Below are 22,732 nucleotides of genomic sequence, written 5' to 3'. Positions count from 1 at the left end.
AAGCGTGGGAAGGTACAGTGGGCACCACCCGTTCGCGGGAGACGGCCTGGGTGGAGCTGAATTCAGCTGCTGCTGGAGACGGACGCGCGGACCGTTGTTCGGCTTAGCGCGCAGCATCCGGATCTAAACCCGACTTGCATCGTCCGCGCGCCGCGGATGCAGGCTGCAGCTGCGCGACAACTCCACACGCAGCATCCAGCACTCATGGCCAGCCGAGCTCTCGTCTGACTCGTGACTGTTTAATTGTGATTTGATTGGTGTTGCAGGCAGCAGGCCCAGCCTCCTAATCGTGACAGACAACTCACAAGATACTCGTGACTGTGCGCCTCTCGTCGTGCAAGCTCTGTAACAGCTCGCCCACTTGCTGCCATTGGTGGCTCTCTCCACTGTTGAGTCCGTGAGAGCTCGAGAGCTCGGCTTGAGTTGCGATCACCTCTACATGTAGGCAGCGTTGTCGAGTGGGCAAGACGAAGAAAGCTGCAGAAAAGGTTCACGCATCGAGGCAGCAGGCGGGCCCACAGCACCGATTCCACGCTAGCTGCTGGTGGTCCTTGCTCACGCGCTACAATTAAGTCGCTGATTCAAATTGCAGTCGGCAATTGAACTGCAGGCACGCTAAATCACCAATCACCAATCACGAATGGTGAGTGTGAAGGCGCTCTCCCGTTGAATCATGCAGTCGCAGTGTGAATCGCCACGACCCGGCCTACTGCTCAGTCTGAACATACTGCCTCTCACGACGATTCATCGCCCACTTTCCTCTCCATCACAATCACGACGAAGGTCTCTCTTGCCATTCTTGAGATTGCAAAAAGAAGCTTGCGCATCACAGAGGAACGCTCAAAATTGCAACGCGCACGTCCCGCGCTTTCCGCTTCGCCTCTCGAACTTGGCTTTCACCCGCCGGCCTAGGGCGCGAGCAAAGATCATAAATTGCTCGATTTCTCCTAAGCGTAGCGACATCAACCGCACTTAGAAGCGACGCATGGCGACCTTCACTACCACTACCACCACTAAGGGCAACGGCAAGGCGACGGTCCACTACGTCGACGCCGAATCATCGCACTCCGGACAGAGCCCGCCGTACCATGAAGCAATGTCCGTCTCTGTAGCCTCGCCATCCGCAACATCTCCACCTCAAATCGCCTCCAACCCAAAGCCTTTCAGAATACCCATCAGTCCTGCGCCGCATGGCTATCAACTCAATGAGTGGGCCTCCGATGTTGCCATCAGCCACCAAATTATGGACCACGTTCTCAACCCGAAGGTGACACCTTCTGACAAATGGGAAGGTGAGTGCGCGTCGTCTGCTTGACTGCCCATCCGGTGGGAATGGGAAGCACTTCTACGTAAGCCTACATCTGTCGGTAGTCTACCTCTAGGAGTAGCAATGATGGTCAAACGCCAACTACTGCACCGGCACCAGCGCCACGGCTCCATTCGCGCATGTAGCGTCGGCATACCAATGCAAGCCTCTTTTCTGAGCCAGCGCCGTTCAGGGTGCCGGTCCCAGACACACTGATCACTGACAAACTTCGACCCTCTGCCTTCTTTCTCCAATTCAGATTGCGGCATATTTGACGACGGGGTTCAGGTTTCGTGGTTGCCCAGACGACCTGAACAGATCACCTTCACGCACATGCTTCGAGGGCAAACATACATTGCGGATTGCTCCCCAGAAGAGATTCTGCACTGCATTCACATCTTATCCTTCAGGCTCATCTGGGACGTCCGCATTGGCGCAGCCGGCATCATTTCCCGATTCAGTCAATTCTCCTTCCTATTCTACTTCTGCTGGAGAGGCATCGGTCAGGCATACAAGGGCAGAGATGTGACGGGTGTTCAAGGATGCAGGTTCCTTGATGGCGAGGGTCGTGAACAGGTCAAGTACTCTGTCGACACCAACCAGATCGACATCGTCTGGCGATCTGTCGAGCTACCAGATGTACCAGCCACCGAGGAGAAAGTGCGAGCCAGGATTCCTGCTGCGGGCTACCGGATTGAACGGGCAGGAAGAGGGTGCAACGTCACATTCATTGGCCAAGCCGACCTTGGAGAAGTCATCCCGGGCTGTGAGTACGCAAACGCTCACGTCCTCACCGCCGGAGTGAGGTCAACCTGCTGAGCTAGTGTTCTCTTTTCCTACTCTTGCTCGTCGTCGTCTTAGACTTGCTTCGCACCCTTTGCCACGAGCAACCACGCGGCCTCGGGCGATTGAGGACAGCCATCGAGAGCTTCGGTGTTCCTCCATACATTTGCGACCAATATGACTGCGCAGTGATCCAACTGCAAGTGTTCTATCCGGAGACACGAAAGACAACGGTTCGTGCGCATGCCTCTCGAGCAGGTACCTTCGCTCTGGTCCTAGACGTCAAGCGCATGTATCGGAATGGCGTCCTGGTCACCAAGCTGGCGGGCGAGGGCGCATCATCTCTCAATCTGCAAGACGGAGAGGATCGACTTCTGATGTCCATCGCACCCTCAGGCGTCGGCAAGGAATTCTTCATCGAGATCGAGCCCAGAGATTCGGACCCTGAGGTGGACCAGTCGAGCGGATGGTGGTAATGGTAGCCTGCTGTTAGTGTTAGGAATCCGTTTCAGGACTCATCGTAGCGACTATACAGCACGGCACAGACGCCCTGCTAAGTCCCTGCTCGATTGAGCGCTCACGGGCCATCGCCGACGTAAAACCTTCGAGCCGCGCCCTGTCGAGATGGCAATCATCTCGTATCTTGCTACATCTACCCTCTCTCCACCGTACATATCTTCAGCAATCCTGCACTTTCCCCAGAGCTTTCCTCGCGACACTGTACCATATACGCGGCTGCGCCCGCTCCATCTTGCGTCAACTCAGGATCTTCGTTGTGCATCAAATGCTGCGTGAGAGTGATTTGGCGTCTGTACTCGCGCTCAGCTTACGCGCTACGGGGTCAAGCATTTGCGGTACACAATCGAGAGAGCTCCCATTTTCCACTGCGAATGGGAGGCCAGCGGCCATGGAAGCATACATCATCGTGAGCCGTTGGTCACGTGCCAGATGTGCAACGTCCCATCGGCCAGCCGCCGCACCGAGTAGAAGTAAGTAGCAGAAGTAGTAGTAGTCAAGAGTCAAGGTAGTAGAGTCGTGACCTCCACTGCTTGAAGTGAAAGTAATCACACTGGACTATGAAGCCGATTGCTCGACACCAAGCGCGTACCACATCTGCGATCAGTGAATCTGGTTGGACCCCTGGACCGTCAACGAGCTCGTTAGATACATTGATCAGATTTTCTGCTCAAGCTAGAAGAGTAGCTGCCGAAGAAAAGCCAATCCGAGCTCCGCTTCCACGCTCGCCTGCTCCATGCTCCCCTATCCTTGAGATCCTGCCTGTCCCAGTGCTCACCAGCGAATGTCCTTGCTCCCTAGCTGACGGTGGCGACACCCAATCGAGTCGAGCGATTCACCCAGCTCAGACTCTGACCGAATCTTTCGAGTTGTGCCTTTCAAAGATGTGCACGCGTACAGCGGCGCTCTGCGCTCGCTCGCTGATGAAGTCGCTTGAACATCGAAGAGCAGTCACTGAATCAAGAGAAGCAGCTGACGCAAAATTTAATTTCAGTCGCGAGGTGGCCCAAGCACTTACTTGCCCCCGTGACGATCTAGAGAATCGCTTGAACGTTGGATTTACGTCACGAAGCAAGTCGTGAGTCGTCGCCGATGTGAATTAATCAGTCAGACTTTCGCTGACACTTGACTCAGACTCGAAGAGGCCCTTCACCTGACCTGGTGAAGTCCGATCGAATCCAGTAGCACGTGCGCACTCCGACCAGCAAGGTCGCCTGGCCTGATCCTCGTCATTCAAATTGTCAGCCTTTGCAGATGCTTGGTGCACAAAAATTATTGACACCCCGAGATCAAGAACCCCAAAAGCCATGCATCAAGAAAAGAAGTGTGAGGGTAGCCATTGACGTTTCGCTGCTGTTGTCATGTACAAGTATAGTCCGAGCAGACATTCGTGATTGCGTTCACTCCTTCGTCTAGGCCTGTGAACTTCAGAAGAGATGCTGTTGATTCGGGCTGTCCAGCGGATCGCCGCAAGACACGTGAGGTGCCTGTCGGCGGAGATCCGTGTCGATGCTGCAAAAAGCGGTTCAAACTTCAAATCACTCATGATCATGACTCTGACTCAAGACTTCGAGTTGATGATCGAGACGCTCGAAGCTCTGATCGGGGTGCGTTCCTGTAAATGGCCTTCGACGAAAAGCAGTCAGCACGAACAGGCTTGCATGCAGCATGGAACGCTCGTAAAGTGTGCGTACATCATCTGGGATTTCTGCAAAGGCATCTGACGGGTTGTGCATGTGTTGGCTGATACAAGATGACCAAACATACTTGACTTCGACCACAGGTATAACAGCTTACCGACAGCACCCATCAATGCTGAAACAATGATCAAGAATGCTCGAGTAAGGTTCAATCGCAAGTCGATGCCAAGCCTTTACGCTGTCGGTGTCCAAGTCTTTGCAAATTCCTTGGTCGCCGCGAGCCGCGGCGCGCTGGCGGCTTGGCAACGCCCAAACGCTCCACGTCTTGCTCCTCTTGGCCCTTGGCTTGAATTCAGCGTCATTCTTATCAAATTAATTTGCTATCGTACGGAGGTGAAGAAAATGCCAAGTTCCGATGAGAATCGCTCGATCCCACTGCTGAATCAAATTTCATCAATGGCGAATGAGACGAGACAAAATCACGACGTGTGGTCAAACAGTTCGCACTGCCTTACACTCTTCACAAGCATATATATATATGCATGTTTGCCCTTCGATATCGATATGAAATTTCATCGAGGTTGCGCATGACTGCTGGTGAGTCAGAAGAGTGCGTCGAGGGTGCACTAGCTATTATAGCGCAACCCCACTTTGACCGCCATTGCTGTTGCTGTAGCCTATACCGGTACATACATATAGCTCGTATATCAAGCGCAAGCTTCGCTTGGCGACGCACGTATTGCAGCATTTCGCGAGGAACCACACTTCAGTCATCACGAGTGCATGCTTGGGCCGCCAATCAAGAAATGTGAATCATCGAATCTCGAAGGCCATCTCCAGCACTTTTGTGAGCATCCGTGTCTAAATGGACAGGCTGGGACAACGTTCCACGTCAAACGTAAATCACAATGAGATCGAGCGGACTCGTGCTGAGACCATGCACTTGTCCCCGTGCTATTTGCGTGGGATCGATCGATCGTGAAGTCTGTCCATCGGATGGGTGCATGTTTATATGCTGTCTCCTGCTGCGTGAGTTGGTACGTCTGGATAATGCTGGCCCGGGTCAAGGTGCTGCGTTCAACGCGTCGGTTATGCCAACCGTGATTTCACGGTCAACCCTGCAGCGCTTGCATGACTGCGCTGCAGGTCGCTGCAACCAGCAGCGGTGTAGATTTTGGTACCCTTCCGCTGACAGGGGCACATCAGCGGTCACTAGCATCTCTCTTCCATCTGCTGACGCGAACTCGGGACGCCCCTGTCAGCTGCGTCGCGGCGCAGTTTGAGTCCTTCGGGTTGGACGGTTCCCCGCCAGCTTGTCAGCCAAATAAATCAAAGCGAAGTCTCCTCGTCGGTCACAATGCACCTGCTGATCCTCACTCTCTTCCCCTCCAAAAGTTGAGGCACGAGCGCGCGCCAAAGCGCTGGCCAATAGTCACACGTGTGACTGACACTGGAAGCCGGGAAAGTATGTCACGGGGCAGCTCCAGTCGGGTCTAGCACACAGTAGTCAGTTTGAGTGAGTTACGACCTCGTAGCTGTGTGGTTAGCTTCAACTGCGGATGCTGTCCGCAAGCAGCCCAGGTCGTGTGCCGACATCATGCAGCATGAATGGTATGGCTGCAATCACGAATTTGGCTTTGCATGCAGGGTTGCTGGACCACGATCGAATGAAGAACGCTCGAGACTCGCGTCGCGCCCTAACGGTGTCGCCGAATCCCCGAAGACGTCACGCGCACACCTATGCAGCGTTGCTGCTGATAGACTGACTGACGGCCCACGGACTGCTTGCATGCGTGTGCTGCTCATCTCAGGCCGTTGGACTCCGCACGCGGCTGTGCCCTCATCACGCGTCTGCACCGGCACCGCGGCAGAGAGGCAGCAGGGCGTGCAGCAGGCGCAAGTATAAGTGCATGGCGGCGTGCAGGTTGGACTTGCGACGAGTCAAAGTGATGCTGTGCATGCATGGGGCGCTGCCCCCCAGCAGAATCCGGTGTGCTGCTCCGAAGCTCGATCGAGACGTTCGAGAGCGGAGAGACCCCTTTGATGGACCCAAGGCAGGCCGGCAGAATGTGACTGACAGCGTCCAGAGGTGAGAAGAGCCTTCTTTGCGTTGCCCGGGCAGTCGTGAATCGTGAATGCACAGCTGCACGAAAAGCTCCAGATCGAAATAACGGCGACAACGTAGGGTTCACGACTAACCGGTGCTTGGTTCGCCAAATCTCCATGCCAGACCCGTTTCGAACTCTGATGTGATCCATCATCCTCTGGGGCACCTACTGATTCGCCTTGTGTCGGCCATAAACATTGATTTCTGCTTCTCGCAGCATCACAGCAAGCTAACAAGCCAAAATCCGCGACCTTCCAGCCAACGACACTGTGGTTGCCACGTCCGCCACAGGTCGCACTACGAGCGTCGATCATCTGCGTTTTCTTCAGGGCCGGGGTACAGTCCAGGTGGACCTGCTCCGCATCTTTCGGCAAATGTATGGTAGCTCTCTACCTTGACAACGAGCACCACCTAGCTTTCGCCGGCCATTGACGACCACTTCGATCTTGCTGCATACACTGCGCAACGCACTCTCGAAACGCCCTCTGTGCACCGTCCATCGCCCCCGACACCTCCATCATACCCTTCGCTCTTTTATGTCGTCGCCCTGAAAGTCGTAGGCTCCGAACGCTCCCTGGCCCACAAATCTTCTCGGCCCTTCATATCCCCTTGCCCATCATGAGCGCGATTGCGTCGACGTCTCGACTCCATTTGGATGTCCCACGCAGGCGCGCGACACGCAGGCGACACGGAACTCGCAGAGTCATGTTTACGATCATGATGGCAGGTCTGTCCCAGGCAGCGGCTGCACCTGCGCCTGAGCAATTGGGTCGTCAGCATCACGGAGCTGTTCTGAAGCAAGCACGATCGGAGGTGTGGCTCTTGCGGCGACAGCAGGTTCTCACCGGCTCGGCCACAATTTCAATCGACGACAAGCTCCCTCTAGACTTCATACTGCTTATCGGCATCGGACTGGGAGTGGCTGTTATGTTGGCCATCTTCGTCATCACTATGAATCGCTGGTCTCGCTCACAAAGCAGGGTCGTCAGTGAGAGGAAGCAGGCAATGCGACAGCTGCGTGTGCGGGGGGGAGGTCCCACTCGCGCATATAGTCCAGCCTTGATGTCGTCGCCCATCGGCGATGGGTCAAGCTCAAATGATCACTTTGTAGCCATGCGTGCTCCTTCAAGGCCGATCAGCAGCACTCAAAACTCTCGGCGGGCATCTGGCGCCGAAACATCAACAACGGCGTCCACCATCCACAAACCACTTCGACCAAAACGTAGCGATACCTCGAGGGACAGCATCGCGTTTGCAGATGGGAGGCGTCCACGCCTTGCGCGCGACCGGTCCAGTCGGAGTGCAAGGGGTTACAGTGTGAGCAGTATCAGCAAGTACGACATTCCAAGGCAAAGTTACTATGCACGACCCGGTATGCCTAGCCCCACAAGTTACGGCACCAGCGGCCTGATGGTACCCGCTTTGCCGGCGAGCGGCGGTGAATCATCAGCATCTGGCAGCTCGGCTTCACTGGCTGATGAACGTGTGGGAGTCAGATCTGCTCGGTATGACCGTGCACAAGGCTCCCCTTCTTCTCCTCACTTCGGAGGGCACGCACGTGGTCCTTCGACAACACTGGGCCGAGGAACAGACATCAGTCGCAATCGATCACTGAAAGACCGCGCAACGCGCTTGCTGTCGAACAAGCAGGGTGGTGGCGACTATGAAGGCGGTGATCCGCTTGATCTGCGTCGTCAGCTCACCGAGCCTTCGAGAGCGGACCAGTCCAGACGCAATAGCACGCTCAGCTTCGGCGACACCGCACACGCGGCAGCCCCATTTCTTTCCTCAAGAGCATACAGCAACGACTCAAGCCCAGCGATGAGTCCCGCCACCGATGCGACGCCACTTACCTTCGATCAGCACAACTTCATGAGCGCCGGGTCAAGCTCAGGTCATGGTAGCGGACACGGGGGTCCTTCGGCGAGGCAGTTAGCATCCACCGAGCGAATGGTTCAGCGCCCCCCGTACCTGCCCTCGAAATCCCAAGCACGTGCGCAGTATGGTGGGAGCGATGATATCGAGGGCGCAACAGCAGCCAGTCGCTTGCTAGCTTCTGGAAGTCCCTCCCGACCTCCTCAAACCAGCAGGTATCACAACGAGGGAATTTCCAAGGCTTTGCCGTATGTGCCTGCTAGCGGAAAGGGTGGTCGATATTGAACGTCGACTCTGTGGAAACACTAAGCGCGTCAAGGCTCGAACTAGCGTTGACGCCTGGGTCACCAGCCAAGTTCTTGAAGTTGAACAGACACTCGACCCGACCCTGCCCGCTAATACTGGCCTTCTGTCTCCCGAAGCTGCTTCGACAATCCGGCATGTCACCCTTGAATCACGCCTTTGACTCTTCGCCTCTTTGCGTCCCCCACCCTTCCGGTCAGCAGAGCGCTTCGAGCGCCGCCCAGCGACTCAACACTCACTTTGATCCCGATACATGCTTCACGGACACTAGATTGCTTTTCCAATCCCTTCGCATACTTGTTCTTCACACTCGGGCAGGCCTCAGGTCACCGTCGATAGGGTCACTGACACAATGCACTGCAATGCCAGCACGACATTTCTTCGAATGCTGAATGATGCCTGCTTGCTGCGTGCTTCACGAACCGCCTCCCTTCGGCACGCCATCGCTGCAGAGGATGTCGATGGTAGGACAAGCTGTCTATTTGAAGATGGCTTGTGAATACGCGTCGCCATGGCCGTCCGACGGAAAAAACAAAACGATTTGCTTGGTCCGTCAAATCATCTTTCTTGGACCCAATGCTGACGACATCTCCGATTCTTGCACACAGAGCGTTCTCCTGTCGAGGCAGTACAATCGCTCACATCCGACTAGACCAAATTAGCAACGCTCTTGCAACAGACCTTCTTCCCAACCTTGGCGCGCGCACAGTGTTCGGAGCGTTGTCCCTGCGAAGTGTGGAACGGCGGACCGATGAGGATCGACACGACTTCTGACATTGGCGCCTGCACGCTCTTAGTAATACAACTCCGCGGAAGGCGCTGCCCGGCCCGACTCATGTGCCGCTTCATTTCGATCGTTCCTAATACATGAGACTGGCATAGCTTGGCATTCTTACGGCATCTGTGATTAAGCACAGCATCGGACGCAAGCGTCATACTAGATTCAAATTGAAGCCCGCATCTTGGCCATAACGGCCAGCGTCAATCCTGCGCAGCCACACTTCAAGCCACGCCAAGGAAAGGTGAGCATATTCTCTGGATCATCAAGCAAGCCGGACAGCTCTGTGGGTCACCAAGCTGGCGCGCTGTTCCGATACACTGGAATGCTGTGCTACAGTGCGGACTTGGCTGCTCTTGAGCGAAGTTACTCACGTCGGCGTCTGGTTCGCGTCGAGCCCATGAGGGCCGACCTCGCTCTTCAGAATACGCTCGTGGTCCTTGCTGAACATCTGCAAAGCTTTCAGTAGCGAGGCGAAAGGTACAAATACATCGTCTTGGGAGCTGCATTAGTAAGCCTGCCACCTCAGACACAGCACAGATCCCTACAGCACCTACGCACCCACCTCTTCAACTTATCACCCACCAGATCTGAACACCAGCCATCATGCTCGCTCGCAGTACCTTTACGTTTCTCACCCTGACAGCTTGGGCTTTACAAGCCATCTCGGCAGCTCCGATCCTTCGACGCCAGGATAACGGTATTAATTACGCTGGTCCGGTGACCTATGCCGAATTCGAAGGAGAGGAATCCTTGCAATGGTAGGTGATCGGGTCGTCGGTGTTCTGAGGTCACCACCATGCTCAGCGGTTCTATTTCTGTACACCCACTCGATGGTGCGATACAGTGGGCCAACAGTCGGCAACACCGGCCGCACTGTCACCGACGACCAATGGTTGGTCGGCGTTCCCGACGTTTTGATTCAACAGGAATCCGCCTGCGGGCGCAACGTTACCATCGTCATCAGCAACCAGACCAGATGGGGTATCGTCGTCGATTCCAAATCTTGTGAGTTTGACAAGCACATCAGTGACCGTTTGGGTCACAAGCACGTGTGTTCACAGAACTCTTATTTTCCAAACCAAAGCGCCCGGCATCAACCTCAGCCCTGCGTTGTTCCAAGAGTTCGCCCCTCTGAATGTGTGAGTGTGCCGATGGAGAGTCGTATACTGCCGAAGAGCTTTGAGCTGACGAGGCGTGGATATCCGGTGCTCCAGAGGCCGCATCGACAATGCAGTATGGTACTTCAGCGACAACGCAAGCCAAGGGACGCAGGGTGAACCAGGCAGCAACCCCAACCAGAGCGAAGATCCTGAGAACACGACGGTTGCTAACACCGACGATGCCAATGAAGGGGAGCAGCGCAACGACGAGGTGACTGAGAATGCCACCGAGGCGGGTGCAAACGACGACGAGGACGAAGGTAGCGACGAGATTGAGGATGCGAACGATGCCGATGCCCACGCTCCTGGTGCTGGAACGGCGACTACTACGACCACTCCAGACTCCGATTCGGCTGCTCACAGTACGCCAGAAGCCAGCTCTGCCAGCTCGAACAGCGGTTCGAGTGGCTCTGCCACCGCTTCCTCGGTCGCTCCTGGCCACGAGCACCAGGAACACCAGGACACGACAACGCAAGGCGCTGAAGGTATCACAGATGCCACTGACGGCCACGACACGCGCGAGGAGGACACAGATGCTGACCATACCTCCGAGAATCATGGTGACGCTCAGACACAGCCGGCCGAGGCCACGCAGATGGCAGTTTCGTGAGAGCAAGACGGCTTCTTCTTCACTGAAACAAGAACGCGTCTTTCGCCCTCGAGTAAGAGATCCAACAGAGTTGCTCTTTCGAGCATCTTGATGCACTGTTCATAGCTCGCCCGTACCCAAGACACCTCGCCTCTGCGGCAAATGCCACCCCGACGAAATTCAAGCTCTCGGTCCGCCACGCTTCTGCCCCTCCAGTAGTCAAAATTTTGATCCCACTTACACAATGTTCATCACTTTCCATTCTCTTTTCTGTGCACCCGCGTCTCGCCTGACTCACTTCGTGACGTGTGAGCTCCATGCGCTCGTTCCTGACACTTCCTCCCAAGACCGTCTTGCCAATGACTCCTAGCGCGACCGGCGCTAGTTTTGAATCATCGTAAAGGTCGATCAAGAAGACAGCGAGGGCAAGTTTGAGCGTAGCGGTGAGTAGGTCTTTCATACAATGCCCAAGCATCAGGCTTGATGCGTGCTCGTGTAGCAGTCACATTCAAGTAGTGCTCATGAGAGTGTGCAACGGAATTGCGACACCCGCAGTCACCAACTCCGAGGAAGCGCGGTATACGGAACGTCGTGAGTCAAAAGTCTTCGGCGCCAAGGACGTAGTAGCACTACATGCTCGGCTTCCTGGCCCCTCCACCGAGACACTTACGTGAGGTGCTTTGTGGTCACGGCGCGATCAATCACTTTCTCACCGCCTGATTCCATGCCCTCGCGTACATCATGTCTAGAGGATTGATTCTATACGGCCTCTACACGTCCAAGACTGTTTTAACGTAAGGCAGGCCGTGCGATGGGTGCCTAAGATGAGTAGCAAGGATCAGGAATTTGCAGCAAGGTCAGGCTCTCTGCATTGCGACTCTTCCACTCACCGCCAGCGACAACGCCATCTCGATCCCGGAGTATTGTGGCCCAAAGCAGAGTTCCCACTTCCCACATGACCCATGAGCATTCTGCTGCTAATGATCATTCCTCTGTCTTTGCCACAAAGACTGATTTCTCCAGACATGCACTGTTGCACGACAAGATCAGCCGGGAGAGGTGCCAAAGGTCTCCTTCCGTCCGAAGTGGCATAGAGGCGCAGCAAGCGCTCGGCAATTGGCATCAAACTTCGATGCAGGATTAGCCCTGAGCCGCCTGCACCCACCCAGCCGGCGAGAGGGGGGCCGGCGTGCGAAACTCCTTCGGCAGCGCCTGATGCTCGCAGATCGACCCAAGGCCGACGCTGAAGCTCGAGCTCTGCAATGACCCCTTCTATCCCTCTCCAACCCCAATCTCCGCATACCTTGATCATATAGAAGTCAAGAATAAGCCGCTCGATCTGCGCACAAGGAGGATCGCACACGTTTGCCACTCACTGGGAAATCGTCTTCGGCTACCATGACCCATTCTGATGAGCCTTCCCTTTCCCATGACCATCTCAGAAGCTCGGCCAAATGCAAATGATGGCCCAACCTGACATCTGCGTGCGAGTCGCTATCTCTATAGAACACCACTTTTGAAGCGCGCTCTCCAAGCTCGGGTCTCGGATGCGCGTCGAAGTGGGCTTTGGCTACGTCGAATGCTGGGTGTTCTTTCGAGCTGAAGTGCGTAAAGACTGATATCCGAGGTGCGATCAGCGGACTTGCTGCGGGTGAAATTGCATCAAAGAACGAGTCGGTGGTATTGATTAACATTGGTGCGATTCCCTTCTCGTCGCGGGGACGTGGACTAGTGAGCAAGACGATGTCCAGCAGCGGCCTGGCACTCGGTGGAGGTGACCCTAGCTGAGGTAGATCTGGCAACCAGCCAGAGGTCTTGGTTGCCACGATGACGAGGAGTAAGGATACGAGTACATGCGCTGCGCCTCTCCAGAAAGCTGCTTGGACGAGCGCAACTCGGCTTGGCGGGACGCTGTTGCTGCCATAATGACCCCCGGCACCGTATAGGTTGCCTCGACGACCATTTCCATTTACGGCTGTCGAGCCGTTGCCTTCCTCCTCTTCGTCCTCTAGCACGTGCAGGGGCACCGGTCCCTCCCCCGAAGGCCTGTAAATTGGTCCTCCCGTGACGCTTTCTGCTACAATGTATGCTATAGCAACAAAAAATCCTACTGCGGCACCGCTTGCATACGTCCAGGGTGCGCCATCCAGTATGCAAGAAATGACTCCGATGAGCGTGTGGATGGCAATGGATGGTCTGGAAGATGCCGGGGGTACTGAAGATGCGCTTGGTATGGGCGAGACATCGGAAGGTAATCGCTGCAGCAGAACAGTGGCCGCGTCGATGGCGACCAGTACAGGGCCAATTCCGGTGCTCGTCTCGTACACCGCTAGATGATTGAAGAAGGAAGGCGCCGCCCATCCCACGGCTCTCCCGAGCAGGAATCCCAGCAGACACCTCATAGCCGCGGTCAAGCACCATACGGTCCAGATACCACCCATGGTGAGAAGGACGGGATTCCTGGGCGCGATGGAGATGGCAAGCACGCCTATTTGCAGTATTCTAGCTAGCGAAGCAAAGAAGCCTTCCGGTGGAACGACCGGTGCCAGCAGAGCCGGCAACACATCAGGCGGTCGTGAAAAGATGGGTCCGGTTGGTCTGAATGGGATGACCAGCGAGTTGGGCAGCCACAGCGCTACGGATAGCGTGAGCAACGTGATGGCCACTGCACTCGGATTGACCGAGATGCCCGACAGGGCGCCTTTCATAGCGCAACTCGAGCCGTACTAAGCAAAGTGGTAGCAACGATGCGAGTTCGGCGAAAGGCTCGCGAGGTAGGGCAACGAACGCTTTGAGGCTACCGATTGGAGGGCCTTCCTCAGAGGTTGGTCCGGGGGACAGGCTCCGACGATCACCTCTACAGAAGCTCGCTGGCTAGGATAACAAGACGTCATGTGCAGTCACGATCTCGAGAGGGCAAAGATGAGGTCGCAAGGCAGCTGACAATCACGATCCGTGTACGGCGGTCGTTCGACTTGGCTTCCTTGCGATCAGCGCATGCTCGCGCTATGCAACCTCGTGCTGAAATTGCGAGCCGCCCATCGTCGTGAGCGAATTTGAATCGGGATTCAGCCTCGTCTATTCACTGCAGATTGTTAGCCTCAAGACTCAAAACTGATCTGTGCGCGCGCCACACGCGGTCTGAGCGTGGCTGTCACGTGACGCCGCGAGGCGTCATTTCTATTCAAGATTCACGATTATTCATCAAGAGTCATCAACATTCGTGATTTGATTTATATAGCCTTCGCTCAAATTCAGCTTCCATCCTTCAACTCGCTTCACGTGCTGATCGTTCACGATGTTGCAAGGTCACGACTCGTCTCTCCCAGCAGCAGCAGGCCGCTCTTGGCAGTCCGGCGCGCGGTGATGACGAATCAAGAATCGGAGCTACTCTTCATCTTCATTCTTGATTGTATACTCTTCTGGCTTGATGCCATGCAAGTGTTGCGCGTACCGGCAAGGCATGTCGATCTTGCCGAAGAAGCATGCAAGGGGACGCGCGCGTTTGTAAAATCACCGTGATGAGTGATGAGTATACTCACGATCGACTGTACTGTACATCTACTTGACGATTCAGGATTGTGGCTTGACAGGTCGGCATCCTCTTCGACATTTGTGATTCGTGATTTGTGATTTGTGGCAGCATCTTATTCAATATATATCATGCGCTGCCTCGTGCGTTTTCAACCAGTCCCTATCTGGCCAGCGTGTTTGCGAGTAACAACAGTGCGACGCTTGGCGCCAACAGGGCGTACGCCCGGCTCTGTCGGTCGCCACCCTCCAGCTCACCACCCTCGGCATCATTGCGACCGGGTATCAGCACAGCCCGACCAACCGATGGAGTAGGTCTACACAATTTCATGATCGCGCTTCATAACGCATCATCTTTGCGGGTCGCCGGTCAAACGCACTCTCGCCCTTTGCAAAGTCCTGATAAGCAGCAAAATACACGCATTTGGAGAGGGAAGGCGGAGTGCGCTCGGCGCATACCGTGTACATCCTCGTCGGAGCCTTGAATGCGGATTTCTGTGAGCTTCGCGTCTTGGCAGCAAATGTGGTCGGCGTGCAAGGTAGGGAAGCTCTTCATGTCTGATGCTCTACTAGGGGTATGTAGCATGCAATTGGCATCCCCCCAGATCGAAGCGGGTCGAAGGCGGCTTGTGTGACAAACCGAGCAGAAACCTCACTTGAGCCGCGATATTGGCTTGCAATCGTGAATTAGAAACTCGGTCAGGTCGACTGTTGACGCAGATGTGCATAAGGTGCTTCACCACAGGGACAGCCCCAGTGACAGCGAATCAAGTAGTGGTGCCCGCATACCGACAACGTGGCAATTCACACGTGCTGGGCGGACTTAAGTCTGCCTTCAGAGAGGTGCTTTCTCCGTGCTAGAGAGGAGTAACAATCTCATGAATCTTTGTGACCATTTCTTTGCGCTGAAAGCAGAGGCCAGAAAAGCACCCCGGGGGAGGCCACCGCGCTTCATCCTCGTGTGTGCCGCGATGTCATGTCGCCCTCACAGCACACTGGTGACTATAGTGACGACAGCTCTTGAATGCAGTCAAGCAAGGCGTCGAGCCTGCGTGCTCCGAGCTCGAAAGCCCTGCATGAGGACGTGATCATAGGAGAGGCAAGGATGCCTGCCTGCCGCACGACCCACGGCGCTGTAGCCTGCCCAGCCCAACGGTCGCTGCGCTAATTCACGGGGTTCTCGCACCGTTGTTGCTGCACCATGCACCATGCAGCAGGATGCTGTGCGCTGTGCAGTCGACAACAACGTCACGGCCGTGGTTAAGCTTTGCGTGCTTTTTCGCAACACTTCGACGAGTGTTGATCTTTGAACTTGCTCTGCCACTTTTAGTGTGAGTGTGGATGCGGAGCAATACGCCTTGTGTATTTCAGGGACAAGTCCTCCAGAAGTTACTTGCTACTTTCCCACGAAAACTCCGCGGCACGCGGCATCAGCTCATGGGGCCTGCTGCTGCTCTTTCTGCGCTGGCTGCTGAGCTTGAAAACAAGGCTCAGCTCACGAGATCAAAGCTGGTGCAAACGACCAATCCACAGGGCAGGTGTGCGTGCGTGCACCCGTGCGACCCAACGGTTCGACCCATCATCGTCATCATGACTCAACTGCTCGAGGCTCGATCGCCGATGCCCTCTCGCTGCGGGCATCCTGACGGTCTCATATAGTAGCATCATCGGTAGGTAAAGCACGAAAGGGGCAACCAGGCACGCTTTGGAGAAGCATGCAGGTACCGCAAGCACGACTTCTCTGCGGCGACTTGGCAGCCATGGTGTCAATCCCACCGCAACTCGACCCAGGTTCGTGATTGCTAAGGCAATCGTGAGCGTCATGACCGTTACGAGTGGCTGCCGCTCGCCGGCGAGGGGTAACGGCAGCAGCAAGGAGGCTGCCTGCCTGGCTGCCTTTGTCTCGCTCTACATTGCCGCTTGCTATTGTAGATCAGAGCAAGTTCATCGTACCGGCATTCTTCTTCTGTGAATCGTTCGAGCCTTGAGAGCGTTCAGCACAGTCATGCCACGCATGGCTTCCCTTGACCTCATATCAATATCACAACATCTCAAAAGAGACATCGTCATCAGCATCGCACCATCGCGACTACACCAATCGACCATCTTCTCCCTCTCGCCTCTCCTCGCCCAGGCTTATCCAACGCAGGTCCTTTGCGCATCCCGCTCGGCGGACAGCTCCTTTAAACATCCTTGGACCGGCAGACACCGGCTTTGAGTGGCGTGATGGCTCCCATTTATGGCGCCAATGGCGCGGATGCGGCAGCGTCAGGGTTGAGCTCATCCTCGAGCTCATCAACGACCTGGCACGATCCCACCAGCGGAGAGAAGCACCCGTCTCGCGCTTACGGTCATCCACACGGGCTGTCCAGCGGTGGCGTAGCCGGGTTGGTGGTCAGCTTGCTCCTTATACTGGCTCTCGCGGCCATGCTCGCGCGCTTGTGGATCGCTCATCGTCGCCTTCGTTCAGAGTTCAGACGTGCATCTTTCTCAGTAAGCTCAGTGCAGTGCGCCTCTGAGGCCTCGCACTGGCATACAAATCGAGCCCGGGCGTCTCGCAACTCTTTTCTAAAGCCATTCACCCTTCAAAGACCTCGCGCTTTGTCGAAGAGCAGCACCTTTGCGCCTTTGCGCGGCTCGAGTCTAGACCAAAGCAGTCTCAAATCACCGCGATCCTTTTCGGATTCTAGCCGATATTCTTTCTCTCCGCAGCAGCACACATTGCAACAAATTCACACTGCATCTTCCATTCCGGACTCGTGGCTGCTCGCCGATGAGCGCCTTCCGGTCGGCGCCATGTCCGTGCACCACCTGTCTCGCGGCGAGGCTCGAGCTCCATCAGTCGTCTCATCCATCTACGCTGCCAGTCCTAGGCTCTTCATGACTGCAAGTAGACAAGCAAGCAACTCTAGCAGGACATCCGCCGCCGCCACCACCAACTCTCAAGCGCACGTCGCTGTCGAGCTCTACGGATATAACAGTCGAAGAGCCTCGTTGCAACCCTCCGAGGCTTGCTTCGAACCTCAAGTATGGGCCAATGTGGTGTCGTCACCTGCAAATGCACACCTGCCAAACGGCATGAATGTCAGAGCGCCCACCTCGCACCACCGGCATCTCCCTCTTGTGGACGAAGCAACAGCCTCTCCACTACACCGACTGCATCCCGATGCGCTCTTCCCAACGCAGGCAACGTCGAGCACGATGACGCCGCTTTCAAGCTCAAGAATGATGGGCATGATGCAGTCTCCCATCCAGTCATTGGCTCCCGACTCTCTGGATTGGCACCACCTTGGCACGCCCCCTGACAGTGTAGGGCTGAGACTGGCTGCCTTGCCTAGCTCTTCAACGTCGTCTCTGCATCGACATGCTCCGTGGATGATGTTGCGTCAGGCATCGGAAGCAGCGAGCTGTGTCAGTCTTCCGCGCACCGTCAGTCGCGCCGAGAGCGTCTTTGCGCCAGACATCAACCCTGTCTTTGAAGTCATGCCACGTCCGTCGACCGACGAGTCTCAACAGATGGAGCACTTGCGCGCGTCAACTTGCGTTGATGTAGACGCTCGAATGTCGGCGACAAGCGCTCTTCAGCTCGACTTATGCGCATTGGGCCCAAGAGCGGAAAGGCGTCTCTCTATCGCCACCCCCCCTGCTACGCCTCCTGAGGTCCCAGATCTCCTACCATCTAGTCAAGCTTCTCACACGCATTCGGTCGCAGTGCGGCGTCCGACTCTGATGAATCGGGCGTCCACCTCCTCGCTGTCCACAGACCCCAGTCATTCGAGAGAAGATGGCTTCTCAGCTCCTCAGACCCCTAACATGCCATGTGGGCCGCCACTGGGCAACAGCAGCACTGCCGCTTCTCCCGTCAGCGCAGAATCGCACACCGTTCGACAGTTCAAGGAAGCTTTCCACCTAGACCTAGGTGGCAAAGGCTCGCCTGTGCCTTTGAGCTTGATGCCCAGTCCTCTTATTGAACGATCCAACCCTTTCAGCCACGCATTCGGGATGTCCGTCAAGGCTGCTTCGCCATATGCGCCATCTTTATCGCCGCCGACAAATCGAAGCCACGCCGAAGCCAGAAAGCAAAGCCGTTTTGCCAGTGGATGGTTGTAGGACGGCTGTCAAAGCTCCACCGCCCGGAAGTTTCGCCAAGCGCTGGTGACTGGAAAGGTGGACCTTACCTACCTATACACTCTTTCGGAAGCACCAGTTGCTCTACTCTATCCATTCGTCGCACGTAGACAGACGTCGAACACTCCCTTGAACTTCACATATCGCATATCCACTATCACCTGCCCATTTCAATTGTACTTTTAGCAGAAACCCTTTGAGGGTCCCATCGCAAATTTGCAAAAAAAGACGTGATGCGCTGGACACTGGACATGAAAGATTGGGGTGAGACGAAGAGCGTTGGACTATGCACATACACTGCTCAACGTCCTTGAGGCATGGACGGAGGTACTTGAAGCTGTAAGCGCGGCAGGCGAAAGGGTATAATCATGGCTAGCTGGTGTCATGAGGCGTTCGAGCGTGAGAGTCAGGCGCGGAAAATTGACGCAGTGATCACTGGCACTTGTAGCCTTCTGCGACGCCTCTTTGACTGTTGTCGACCAACTGCGCCGTTTTGGGCCACGGACAGAAGCGTCTCGTAAGCTTGACACCTGAGGGGGGAGCATAAGTCGTGATGACGGCAAACCAGTCAGCCCGATCCCTCCATCAGCAGAACAATTTGTCGCACTCGCAACACTCACCGTTCTGAAACGGACGCGGTGCTAGAACATCCGAAGAGTAGCTTCCGATCGTCTCGGTCGTGCTGTTCTTGTACGCAGCACCGATGATAGACGTGGGAGCTGTGCCTTGCTCCACCCATTTGAAGAGCGCGAGGGTCAAATCGTGATTAGCATCGTAGCTCAACGGTCTCCATCCAGCTTGATCCGTCTGACCGGCCGAACCAAAGTTGAAGGCGCCATCACCCGAACGACAGTGGTTCATGCCTGGAATGGGAAAGAATCTGTAGCTGCTGGAAAAGCGCGAATAATTGTTCGTCACCAGCTTGTGATACCTGAAGCTGCTCCCGCTGGGGATCAATTGATCTGCCAAGCCGTGGTAGTGGACCAGCTTGCCTCCATTTTGAAAGTAAGGTCTCAAATTTGCGTTGAAACCAATGGTGCCTCCCGCGTCTGCTTGCTGGCCCTGAAAAATGACATCCGGCGTGACTTGAGTGTAAGGATTGAAAGCAGCGTTCTTATCTGTGATATTGAGAACTTGATACTTGAACCAACCGGGAGCAGCGGGAAAAGGAATTCCTCCTACGCCATCCAGGACTGTCCAACCCGTCTCTGAGCCGGGGAGGACGGGTTCATGTATCTACAGCAGGAACCAACACGCAAAGAAGTGAGCAGCATCAATGTGCGCACGGGGCGAGCGTACTTACAAGCGTGTCGCCGATCTTGAAGGTTTCATAGATATCGTACAAGTTGTCGATTTGAGGTTGTGTCAGACACGAAGGTGTATCGCTCGAAGTGATGTTGTCAAGCTGTACGAGGCCATTATGACCGGCCAAATTGGCCTGCCTGCTTCGTGCATTTAGCTTCACTGCATCAGACTCGGAAGCGATCGTCGGAATGATGGTCGAATCTGCCGCGACGCTCTCCTGGGCGTCGCATGCAAGCCTAGGGACGTAGTCGTGTGGGTCGCAGTTGAAGACATCTCCAATGATGCCATCCATCTGTCCATCCATGGCGTCGCACTGGTCGAGCGCTGCTTCGTGAATGGTCGCGTACAGCTTCTCAGGAATGTACCTAGGCGACGAGGTATCGTTTTGGAAGCTGTTGACGTGAATCTGGTACGCGTTGAGATAATTATAGTCGATTGCCGGCGAGCCAGCCATGATTCCGTCAAAGTCTTGCGGATAGCGTTGTGCACTGACCATCGCCTGTCGGCCGCCGGTGGAGCAGCCCTTGAAATAGCTACGGAAAGTGAGGCCAGTGGCGTCTTTAGTATTCGCCCGGTCTGTGCCGAACGATTTGGCACCGTAAAATTGCGACACGACCGCTTTGCTAGCCAAGGTCGATACGTGCACGCCTCTGTAGCCAAAGTCGTTTTGAGACTCTGGAGATTGGATAGTCCATGTGGTGTCGGACCCTGAGCCCCAGTGGCCAGCGTTGGTGCCTGCAGCTGCTTCTCTGTATCGCGTCAGGACTTGTTTGAGCTCAGGGTAGATGACGGTTCCTTTTTGACCGCCTGTGCCGATCAGCAGCATTCGGCCTCGCCAGTTGCCGCCAGATGCAGGAAGGCCGTCTGGCTTCTTGGACGTTGTGTGTACTACTTCCGGGAGCAGGGGCTGTACACCGGAAGCGGTGGCTGAGGGGTTAGCAGAAACAGCGCTTCCCTCGCCGGAAGTGATGGAGTCGACGGCACTGGGGCTTAGAGCAGCGCTTGGGGATGGCAGCGCCGTTTCAGAGGCAGTGACGTCCTCGAAAGACGGTGAGTCACTTCGGGCGAGGACATGCTGGAGGGCTGGATTCTCACTTCTAAATGCCGCTGCTGTCGGTACGGGAGTGGATGATGAAGAAGCAACCAGCGGGTCTTTTTGTCTCCATGCTTTGGCAAGAATGAGAGGCTTGACGCGCACGAGAGGCGAAGAAGCGTTTTGCGGAATCGAGCTGTCACCGAATGTGCCGTTTTGCAGACCATCACGAGGTAAAGGCAACCAGACTTCGAACCATGTCTGACTAGAATCGCTTGTCTCAATGCTGCCGCCGATACGACAAAAGGGCGGCAGCAGACCCAGACCGGCTTGCTCCACCAGATCCGCCTCTCCGTAACCTTCATCCATCATGACATCCGTGGTGTCCCATTCTCCAGCACCGCTGATGGCGCCCTTTTTTGAATCTTTGGGTCCAAAAGCGCCATTAGGAATCAGATCGATCAGCTCCTTTGTGCTGGGATTGACACCTTGATAGTACGCTGCTAGGGAATTTTTCACTTTGAGCTTGGTACCACCGGGCGTAGCCTTGCCGCTGGAAAGCAGAGTTGGCAGGTAGGCTGCGAAAGCCGTGCAGGCAGACGCTTGTGGAGGCGCGTCCTTGGCAACAATCGTGCCGTTACTGTTCGTCACGTTGCTGGTGCTGGGCGCCGCGAAGGTCGTGCTGCTGGCGCTTTTCGAAGAGATCGACTTCGAAGCCGTGTTGGAAGAGCTTTTGACAGACGTGGAACGTGATGAGCTGGGAACGCGAGACGTAAGCCCACTGCTGGAGGTTGCTGCTCGGTCGGCGGGTAAAGCAGCTACGCTGCCCGCGGCCAGCGCTATGCCAAGTGCCGGCCAAATGAGCAGCGAGGATCTCATTCTGCCAAGAGCTCTGAGCAACGAAGCTCGAGATTGAGTCCAACGAGGTTCAGGACGGGGAAAAACCCTTGGATGAGACGACGAGGTTTAGCAGAAAGGGAGAGGCTGGGGGATCGAGCTGGACATGGGGAAATCTCACTCGAGTGTGAGTGTGACGATGGAAGAACGTCTATCAAGTCGTCAGTCACCACTCATATACAGGAGAGAGCATCATGTACCCTGACAATATGGCAGATGACATGACCTTCGCCTTCAGCAAGGCGCCTCTCTAGGCAAGGCGGAATGCCGAGGTCAGCAAGCATCGGCACCAAGCGTCGTGAAGGAAGATCATCAGCGTGTCGACGACCACTCCTCCGGGCCAACACACGCAAGCGGATCATGAGCAAGTCGGAGAATCAGTCGTGTCGTGAGTGTCCGAGCCGTCAAGGGTTGTGATCGAGTGCACGGAGCAGCCCGTCTCAGGAGGTGGACCTCGTCTGTACAATCTGAATCACAATCAAGAAATCACAACAGAGTTTGAATCAAGAATGTAGAAGGCGAACGTTCGAGTGACGCACGCGCGGTTCCTCTTGAATAAAGTGCAGCACGAGTGCACCGGCCCTCGTCTTAGCTTCTCTTCTCTGATCGCTTACTTTGGTGATCGACGGCACATGTGCATGGCGCAAGCTGCAAAACGGTCTCGGCCTCGACTGATCGAAGACAGCGAGCTGCATACTTGCCGGTCTCAGCGTCGGAGCCGCTGAGACTGGCGCGGTCACGCCCGCGTCGCGCGTGCGGACGCAACTCGTGACTATAC

At 55.5% G+C, this 22,732-nt stretch overlaps 7 protein-coding genes across 7 annotated transcripts; 5 read left to right on the top strand and 2 right to left on the bottom strand.

The window, feature by feature from the left end:
* The first annotated feature begins 576 nt into the window (after positions 1-576).
* On the top strand, positions 577-2,869 carry IE81DRAFT_324061 (Bet v1-like protein). Its single transcript, XM_025514134.1, has 3 exons — positions 577-1,292; positions 1,566-2,072; positions 2,168-2,869. Exons 1-3 carry the CDS (start codon positions 986-988, stop codon positions 2,563-2,565), a joined length of 1,212 nt encoding a protein of 403 aa, XP_025369049.1. The 5' UTR covers positions 577-985; the 3' UTR covers positions 2,566-2,869.
* A 1,309-nt stretch (positions 2,870-4,178) lies between these two features.
* IE81DRAFT_152371 (hypothetical protein) lies at positions 4,179-4,967 on the top strand. Its single transcript, XM_025510456.1, has 3 exons — positions 4,179-4,291; positions 4,389-4,842; positions 4,922-4,967. The coding sequence occupies exons 1-2, from the start codon at positions 4,227-4,229 to the stop codon at positions 4,834-4,836; spliced, it is 513 nt and encodes a 170-aa protein (XP_025369048.1). The 5' UTR covers positions 4,179-4,226; the 3' UTR covers positions 4,837-4,842; positions 4,922-4,967.
* A 1,851-nt stretch (positions 4,968-6,818) lies between these two features.
* On the top strand, positions 6,819-8,845 carry IE81DRAFT_152311 (hypothetical protein). Its single transcript, XM_025510455.1, has one exon. It carries the CDS (start codon positions 6,971-6,973, stop codon positions 8,510-8,512), a length of 1,542 nt encoding a protein of 513 aa, XP_025369047.1. The 5' UTR covers positions 6,819-6,970; the 3' UTR covers positions 8,513-8,845.
* A 1,211-nt stretch (positions 8,846-10,056) lies between these two features.
* On the top strand, positions 10,057-11,317 carry IE81DRAFT_324059 (hypothetical protein). Its single transcript, XM_025514133.1, has 3 exons — positions 10,057-10,316; positions 10,396-10,450; positions 10,526-11,317. The coding sequence occupies exons 1-3, from the start codon at positions 10,067-10,069 to the stop codon at positions 11,079-11,081; spliced, it is 861 nt and encodes a 286-aa protein (XP_025369046.1). The 5' UTR covers positions 10,057-10,066; the 3' UTR covers positions 11,082-11,317.
* A 513-nt stretch (positions 11,318-11,830) lies between these two features.
* Positions 11,831-13,768, bottom strand: IE81DRAFT_347930 (hypothetical protein; the record flags this gene model as incomplete). Its single annotated transcript, XM_025516206.1, has 3 exons — positions 11,831-11,879; positions 11,951-12,363; positions 12,437-13,768. The coding sequence occupies 3 exons, from the start codon at positions 13,766-13,768 to the stop codon at positions 11,831-11,833; spliced, it is 1,794 nt and encodes a 597-aa protein (XP_025369045.1).
* Positions 13,769-16,817: 3,049 nt separating this feature from the next.
* On the top strand, positions 16,818-18,701 carry IE81DRAFT_347929 (hypothetical protein; the record flags this gene model as incomplete). Its single annotated transcript, XM_025516205.1, has 1 exon — positions 16,818-18,701. The coding sequence occupies one exon, from the start codon at positions 16,818-16,820 to the stop codon at positions 18,699-18,701; it is 1,884 nt and encodes a 627-aa protein (XP_025369044.1).
* Positions 18,702-18,850: 149 nt separating this feature from the next.
* IE81DRAFT_324057 (tannase-domain-containing protein) lies at positions 18,851-22,387 on the bottom strand. Its single transcript, XM_025514132.1, has 3 exons — positions 20,023-22,387; positions 19,340-19,955; positions 18,851-19,249 (listed from the first exon to the last, which is right to left on the bottom strand). Exons 1-3 carry the CDS (start codon positions 21,934-21,936, stop codon positions 19,152-19,154), a joined length of 2,628 nt encoding a protein of 875 aa, XP_025369043.1. The 5' UTR covers positions 21,937-22,387; the 3' UTR covers positions 18,851-19,151.
* Positions 22,388-22,732: the final 345 nt, after the last annotated feature.

This window comes from Ceraceosorus guamensis (genome assembly GCF_003144195.1).
Source record: "Ceraceosorus guamensis strain MCA 4658 unplaced genomic scaffold IE81scaffold_36, whole genome shotgun sequence".
Lineage (NCBI taxonomy): Eukaryota > Fungi > Basidiomycota > Exobasidiomycetes > Ceraceosorales > Ceraceosoraceae > Ceraceosorus > Ceraceosorus guamensis.
Note: the sequence above shows the minus strand (reverse complement) of the source record. Positions and strands in the feature narration are given on the sequence as shown.